We start from the raw sequence: 8686 nt of genomic DNA on the forward strand, positions 1-8686 counted from the left end.
GCTGCCTCCTGTCCTCACCAACAGGCAAAAGAAAAAAAGAATCTGCAACACAACTTTATTCCAGCGACTGGAGATTCACTCATTTGAATCACACCAGTGCCAGAAAACACTGAACACTGAATTGCGTCACCTCTGTTCCACTCCCTTCCAATTTAACGACACAGAACCACTGATGCAGAGTGACACACAGTGACTGTGAAATTTCTCAATGGTTTATTGATTCCAGTTACCCATATAGGAATTTTTTATTTTCCTCATCAGACTCTTTTGTGACAACAAACTGTTGCGTGAATCAGGATCAGAGGCATTACGACATTTATGTGCATCACTGGAGGACTGAAGTCTTCAAAAAGAAAAGCTTTCATAGAGTTTTCTGTCTTTAGACCGTCTTGATTGCTGTTTTTTTTTTTTTTTTTTTACGAGAAACACTCTTCCTTTTTTGGCCTGTCTTTCAACATTTGCTGAGTATTTGCTCTATTATTTCATACTCTGTCAACAGGCTACTACAGTGACACTATTTATCATCAAATCTCAAATCTCCAAAGACATATAAAACATTTGTTCATGTTATTCTGAGTATTTCAGCACCAACTGGATTACATTAACTCATCATAATACATGTGTTTTTAAAATTGCTGTGACTATAAGAAAATAAAATATAAATAATTACGAGAAACATGGAATGTCAGGCTGCATTTTCACTGTGAAATGACAATATTTTTTTTGCCACTTGTGGAGGAGCAAACGTGTTTGGTCGGCATACAAAGACGGCAAGCTTTGTCAGCTGATGATCAGACACGCAAAGAAACGCGTGAGCCTTGAGCCTTCGTCTTGAATGGCCACATTTCTCTTCATTTTAACACCACATTCTTTATATTTTAAAATGAAAACACCGTGTGGAATGTGTCACTCAGCAAAGCATGTTTTTCAAGGTATATGTCTAAATATGCACGCAAACACTTGTTCCTGAACATGTAAACTGCATTCTGACAATGCTTACCTGCTCGCTTGAAGGTCTGCTATTGCAACGCATGACTTAGGAGGGCACTGTTGAGCTTAATTTAAAGTTGACAGACTACTCTTGCACATGTATTCACAGCAAGAACATAAATATATGAAGAAAACTCCACAATTACTTGATAATATCAAACGATATTCTGGAGACAAAACAAAGAGGGCCTCCATACATCGCAGTGCTAGCATCTCTTTTAAAGAACCGAAGCATCTGAGAAAGTGCCCTCTGAGGCCCAACTCCGCACTATTCTCAGATGAGATTGTTCTCATGGCAGCAGCATTTTCAGGACTTAGGAGTCTTTGTCTGGCCATCAACAAAAGCCTTTGGATTACTGGTGAGGCAGGCTCAGAGTACAGCTGCGTGCGTGTACGGGCTGGCCAGTGGAATGACTGGAGCCTTGGTGGGCTAAGCGCTCAGAAAAATGCAGTTTGGTGAGATTGCAGATTAGGAAGGAGGGAGGGGGAGGTAGACAGGTGCTGAATCCATGACTCCATGCAGGAAAACAGGACACATTTCAATTTTAAGGAAGTTTTAAGATGGTTGTTTCATGCTGCATCAGTAAAGCAGTGAGTATGGGGAAAGCTTTTGCAAATGTTGTATTGTGACATTATTCACTTCACTTTCTGTCTTTCAGGCAGGTCTACCTGTGAGTGCACACTGCCTGCAATACAATAACAAGGCAGAGGCAGTGAGCGCTCTCTATTGGTCCAGACTGCAGCCAATCTGGATGCAAGGAGGGAGTCACATGGATGCTGCTGTGCCAATCTGCACTCACCTGATACTTTACCTGAGTGAGCTAAGACCCAGCATCTCATTACCTCTCCTATACTAACTATCACTGAGGCTCATTGTGTCCTGTAAACTGCAGCAGTCAAGGTGTTTCTCTGTATTTGCCTCCACTCAGACAAAGACAACAAATCATGGCTGTGGCCAATTTCCAGTACATTACTCGGATGAGCAGTGGATTCAAGGTCTACATCTTAGAAGGTAAGCTTGATCAACCCTGTCTCTTTTTTTTTTCTTTCTTTTTTACCTGCATTGCTTAATGACAGTAAACATTTGTTTTACCTGAATCGATAGAATAAACTGACTGATATGGTAAATATGTTTAAAAACTATAAAATGTGTATATTTACATGTTTTGGCTCCATGTCATGCCACAAGCTTTATTGATGTTTGTGTTTACAACATTGGTGTTTACCTCCTTTCTGGTCATGACATTCCAGTAAATACAGCATCAAATAGAAAAACTTGAAGGTGATACAAGTTTTAAAAAAAATACATACACAAAATAAGAATCTTTAAAGCGACACACTTTCAGCCGTCTTCTAACATAAATATGGAAAACTGCCTTTTCATACAGTTGTGTCATTAAAGCTTCTTGAAATAAAACGAATAAATAGAATTAAATATGAATGAAATGTAAATAGAATCAAAACCAGAAGGTCAGACAGCGTATTCCCTCCATTAATGAGGAAGAAATATCCACGCCTGAGGCAGTAGAAAATCAGCATAGGTGTGGTTATACCTGCCCCCCTCCACAATGGAGCTGTGTGTAGGAGTCACACACAGGTGTTGGAGTCGTTCCACAGGGGATGTGAGCAGACAATTAACACACGCACACACACACACACAAAAAATGATTTTAATGCAAAGAGGTATTACCAAAACCTTTTAACAGAGTGAGGTTGTTTCTGCTTTTATTTGTTTTAAATTACTCATTTGATGTTGTTGCTTTTTGGTTGTATATTTTAGCACACTGAGCTGTAACCATAGATCACAGTGTTGTTATGCTGCCAGTATACTTTCAGCGCTGGTGTTTGGACTGTACGCAGGACGCATGAGCTTATAGACAGATCCTGTCCCTATAGCTTCGATCAGACCTATTTAAGTGGCCAATACGCCTTAAAACCAACCGCTTGTGACACTTTTCTTATTAGCACACCCATGACACCGTGGGCTCCTTGTTGATGTGTTTCAACTTGTGTGAGTGCAGATGGTCTTTTCATGTCCTTCTTCACAGACAGGTGCAGCCCAATTTAGGGTCCCCAGAGCCTTTTGATGTTTGGCGCTCTATTCTACCGCCCAGCGTTCGGTGCGCCCTTCTGAGCGTGTGACAGGGCCTCATGCCAACATTATGCAGAAAAACAACATTTACCGTTAGGACTGAATCAGCTGTGCAGTGTTGTAACGCTCACTGATCAGGTAGATCGAGTTTTGCAGCTTAACGGAGTTTACGATTAACGGTGACATGCAGCATTTTCCCACAGGTAGCTGTCCCGCAGGTCCATGTCATGGATCAAAACAAGCAGTTACTCATCACGTTTTGTGACACGCCAAAATTTAATTTACCGAAATCACCAGTGACAGCCAGTTGTCCTTTCAGAATCCATTGTTCTCGTCAATGAATCATTAACTTTCTTCGTTGTGAGCCCTCGTGCTGATTCTAATCCTTCATTTATTTTGCTTTCACAGGTCAGCCTCACCTCAGGAGCGAAGACAGGTACAGACACATGGCGAATGACCGGGCCCGAGCGCCGGCAGTGTACCCCATCAAACGCAAGCGCAGCCACGACAGAGGTCTAACTCTGGAGGAAAGGTCAGTGGATCAATTCATAGATGCCATATTGAACATTTGAGTGAAATAAATGTTAAAAACACATCTCATTTTGTGATCGATGACTGTTTTGTTATTTCAGGCGAGAGCGTGCCATAAGCAGAGGCCACAGTAAGATGAACCAGAGAGCAGCGCCAGCGCCGGTGGCGTTCGGCTCCCGACAAAGTCCCACATCCACCCAGAGTCCAACGCCCAGCCCCACCAGCCTCCTGCCCACCCATGTGTACTACGCCCCAGTCATGGACGAGCCCCTCGCCCTCATCAAGAAACCAAGAAAAGACCCTGAAGTTACCGAGGGGACATCAAAAAGCACCGTGGCCAGTCAGATCCAGGTAATGTCAGTGCTGCGTGTGCTTTCAGTCAGCTGATCCCATGATATTTAAAACCATTTAGGGAAACGTGGACTGCATGTTCTTTTGTAGTCTCGGTGTAGCTCCAGGCTACCCACTGCAGGGGTACGTCTCACTGTGAATCCAGAGGCATAGCCATCCCACTTCTAAGAGTCCATGCAGGCCTAAGCTTGCCTGAGCTATGCTATCCAGCCGGATTCAGGGAGAAAATGTGAGCAATGGAGGGAGGAATGCCATCAACAAGACCAAACAGACTGCTTTTTCCCTGGCTTGTTTATACCGCCACACTGGGAGGGAGCTGACTTTTCATGTGCAAACCCAACCTGTTTAATCAGTTTTCAGATCATTTTTTTGTTCTCAATTTTGAACTTTGCATGCTGTTATTGTTGCAGTTGGGTAAAGTACACTGCCAGCTTCAGGCAATATCAAACAGGGTCATAGAAATGTTATAAAGGAAACATCACTGAGAAAAAGATTTCTCAAACTGATTTCTTGTATCTTCTATTCCAGGTGCGGCCCTCTGTGATCACTTGTGTGTCCTCGTTAAGAAATCCTTCCAGCAAGCCGGAGCTCCACAGAAGCCACTCATCGGGTCAGTCTCTAGACGAGTTCACTCACCAGACGGTCACTCCCTCGTCATCACGGTTTACCGAACCGCACACTTTTACTGACTCACCCGGGTGTGTTTCTCACGTTTCTTTTCCATTGTCTCGATTCCAGTGATTTCTAAATCCAACTACGATCACGTCCTGGAGGAGCATTTCCAGAGGAGCCTCGGAGTGAACTACCAGAAAGCCCGCTCTCAGCAGCTCTCCATCAGCGTCTCTGTCGACGACCACTTCGCCAAGGCTTTGGGGGACAAGTGGTTGCAGATTAAGTCCAAGTCGTCCTCCTGCTCTTCCACACCTCCCAGCAGTCCGAGTCTCACCCAGTCCCCCACCTACAGCCACAGCCCCAATCTGTACCACAAAGAGTCCGCCGGCAGCTCGCCGCCGGCTTCCAGCCACTGGTCTGCCAATTAGAGCTCTGATGGAAGATGGACTTTTTGAGGACTTGTAACATTTCACTGCGAACGGCTCGGCTTGTCCTGGCGGTGGAGACGCCAGCGCGAGCGCTGAGAGAGCGAGCTAAGAAATGCAGAACGTGCCGTCACCGTGGACCTTGACGTCCCAAACGCAGACACATGTAGCACGGAGCAGGGCGTCCTTGCTTTGTTACATTTCTACCCTCTGCTTGTTGATAGCGTCTGAGATACTGTAGATGGTAGTGTGGGACGATTGAAAAAAAAAAAAAATCAACTAAATAATCCTTAAACATTTCTTTGATTTTGTGCCGTACTGACAATTCAGCCTGAAAATTCAAACTGTAATGTATTATACTGTATTTATATTCAGATTCATGTGGGTTCCTTATAGTCCAAACGACTAGCCTGTCTGCTGTATAATATTATGCTTCTGAAATGTACACAAAACAGAGTTTTTGAAAAAATTAAAAAAAAAAAACTTTAAAGAATACTTCAGTGTGTGTGTGTGTAAAGAATCTTGTGCGTAAAGGAAACGTTTTCAGGCGGGAAGGTTGTGAACCTGCAGTCACCTTGTAAAAACCAAGGAGGGTGTTGTACCAGACAAATTGTGTTGTGAGTCACAGCGCGCGTCTACAACGCGTCCGGCTTTTAAACGACATCTGCCGCCGATAGTTATTGCTTCACTTGGAAATTAAATGGATGTGTGAGCAACTCATTCTGGACTTTTTTTTTTTTTTTTTCCAGTAAGTTAGCGAGAATGCAGGGAGCGTGTTCCAGCAGGCATTCGGTCTTGTGTTCTGGCATTCCTGTCTCCTGAGAAAATGACTCTGTAAGATCCTACAGATCCTGTTTGGCAAGGGAAAGGAGGGAGGGAAGAGGGGAAACAAGGGTTGGGCTAACATAGGCCTGAGCATGAGAACCAGCATTGCTCTTCAGTTACTTATTTGCATGTTCTGTCTTGTTTCATTTTAAATATGACACACTGCGTTTAAAAACACAAAAAAAAGCCAAAATCTTCTGTTTAAAATTACAGTGTTGGATAAATTTCAGGGGGCGAGGATTACCCTGAATGCACGGACAAGTTGCACATCTTGGGAAATATAAATTGCATTTCAAGGGTGGGAAAAAAAGGGAACTGAATGTGCTGTAAACAATTTAACAATTACATGTTAATGATGAGACATGTACAAACCAAAGTTGTTCCGGGTGGAGTCCCCAAATCTAGACAACACTTCTCAAAGTGGACACTCAGTTTACACCTGAATGCAAACTGGAGCAAATAATGACCTGACTGCTGATCATTACTTTTCCTGATTAAGTCACAAACTGGTCTTTCGGCATTGAGAAGACTCGTCAGCCAGTGTAACCTGAACAGGGGCTTTGATGCCACCTAGAGGCCCCGAGGTAAAACCTTGAACAGCTCACCGTGTCAGATGGTCTCGTGTTGCACAAACAGATAAAACACAGCTCTGTGTGTAAACTTGTTGGTGAAAGAGAGCACTGGATAAACGAAGACATCTTTACAAATTCAGAGGAACGTACTCAGCTTTCTGCCTTGGGGTGACTTCACAGTTCTTTCCAGTAATAAACCAGGACATGGGTTGTGTATCCAAAATGTGAAGCTTGTGTGTGTGTGTGTCTGTCCTCAAAACATTAATGCGTGACACCACCCTGAGGTGGGAAATACATCAGTAACCATCGAGCCGTTTCAGTTCTAGAACGATTCCAAACATCTCCATCCATTCGACCCTAATATTTGTTTGTTTGGTGTGAGTTATTTTAAACACTTTGCTTTATGTTAAATGAAACAGGTAGAGCCTTTAAGCGCTGCTGTTCAGCATTATTATGATGAATGTAGTTCATAGTTCAGATTGTATGGCTCAGCCTGCCATGAGAATCCGAGGAGGGAAATTTCTCATGCTGCTGCAAAACAAATGCACATTGTTGTTCCAGGCAAACAATGACTGATAATTACAATCCTGCATACCTTAAACCCGACAGAAAACAACATTTAACTGGTGGCAATAGTAATTAAGTGTGCTTTAAAGCACGAAAGATCGGCCAAGCCTTCTGGGAAAGCGCTAGAAATTGCTCTGGTCTGTCAAAAGTTAGATGACTGTCAACAAATGGAGAATCATTTTGTAAATAATTAAAATTCATGCACAAATCTCTTGAGAACATGATTGGGTGAAATAACCGTGTAGCTTCTGTGGCCCTGTGGATGATTCCTTTTCAAAGTTTTTCTCAAGCTTTTTTAAATCGACTGATTAAACGCAGTTATCTTGGCTTATTGTTTGACAATGATTATTTAGTTTTTAGAGAAATGGGTGTTCGCTGTCACCAAGTGGTAGTGTCACTGAACCTGCCGCGGCATGAAAATGTGATATGAAAAAGACTTTTTGCTCAGTTTGTCTCTTATGCCCGCCTTTTGTGGAATCACTGTTTACACAGATGCATAACCTCAACGCTCATCCTCCTTGCAAACGCTGCTCACAGACGGCACCATTCTTTGGCTTTTGGATTCAATTGTTCAAGTTTGTAACAGGGGTATCCAAACTTTTACTTTACTTGATTACATTGGGAGTCTAAAGGAAATTGACAGTCAGTATGAGATGCTGATGCTTCAGTCTTTCAGAACAAGCCAGGAATGAGAGAGTAAACTGTGTTATTCTTGGGAAAATATGCGTTATCCTATTTTCATAACACAGAACAGAAGGAAACTCAGGCTGTCAATGGGCCACATGTTATATAATTTGCATGTATACAACACAATCAGGCTGTCAGCATGAGTTATAAATAGATATTTCATGTTGCATTTAATCATTTAACCTGTGTAATAAATAAAAAGTTTTAGCTCAGAGGGCTTTATAACATTTGACTGGGCTGTGATTGGCCATGGCACTGAACTTCAAACATGTCTGGTAAAGTATAATTGAGTCAGATAAAGAAAAAAAAGTAACTAACAACAAATTACCTTTTGTTATCAAAGACAAAAGTTTTCCTTCTTCTTCTCCTGGTGTGAATACAATGAGTGACTCTTGTACCGTAAATGAAATAATTAAGATAAATGCTACAATAATCGGCCTATAATTAACGCAAAGGGTATAATTTATAGCTTATGTAAAGCTGCCAAAGAAGCTGTCAGACAAAAAAGCTGCATCATCTGAGTTCATTATCCACTGGAGTGGATAATGAGCATTTATTTGGGATATTCTCAGCTGATTGCAATTGCTAGAATGTTATCATCTTTGATACATAATAACATACATAATGACTGTGTGAGCGTGTGTGGAATGTATCAGACACTGTGCTCCTGCTATACAAAGCTAGCGTACGGCAATTATTTTTGTTGTACTACATTGGTATATTGGTATTTCTTGCTTTGAGGAATCACATGCTTCAGAGGGGTCAGAATATTTCCACACAGCGTGCACTTCTGAGCACGTGTCACCGTTTCCAACGACATCTTCCAATAAGCTGTCGATAAATAAGTAATGAAGAGGAACTCATCAGCACATTTGGAAGCACTGTTAGGGAAAAAGCTGTTCCTGCTGACGCTGGAGACAGCCTAATGGCCTCCTGGAGTTTCTCAACAAAGGGACCCACAGTGTTCCAGAGGAGAAGCCAGTTGATCAGTAACAGTTTGACTGTTGCTTCACAGTTTTCTTCCGTCTTGCCTA

General features: G+C 42.4%; 1 protein-coding gene across 1 annotated transcript; it reads left to right on the plus strand.

Moving 5' to 3' along the window:
• The first annotated feature begins 1848 nt into the window (after window positions 1-1848).
• Window positions 1849-5373, plus strand: vgll4l (vestigial like 4 like). The gene is made up of 5 exons (XM_030104412.1): window positions 1849-2002; window positions 3491-3614; window positions 3715-3964; window positions 4493-4574; window positions 4703-5373. Exons 1-5 carry the CDS (start codon window positions 1936-1938, stop codon window positions 5002-5004), a joined length of 825 nt encoding a protein of 274 aa, XP_029960272.1. The 5' UTR covers window positions 1849-1935; the 3' UTR covers window positions 5005-5373.
• Window positions 5374-8686: the final 3313 nt, after the last annotated feature.

The sequence above is a fragment of the Salarias fasciatus genome, chromosome 12 (assembly GCF_902148845.1).
Source record: "Salarias fasciatus chromosome 12, fSalaFa1.1, whole genome shotgun sequence".
Classification (NCBI taxonomy): Eukaryota; Metazoa; Chordata; class Actinopteri; order Blenniiformes; family Blenniidae; genus Salarias; species Salarias fasciatus.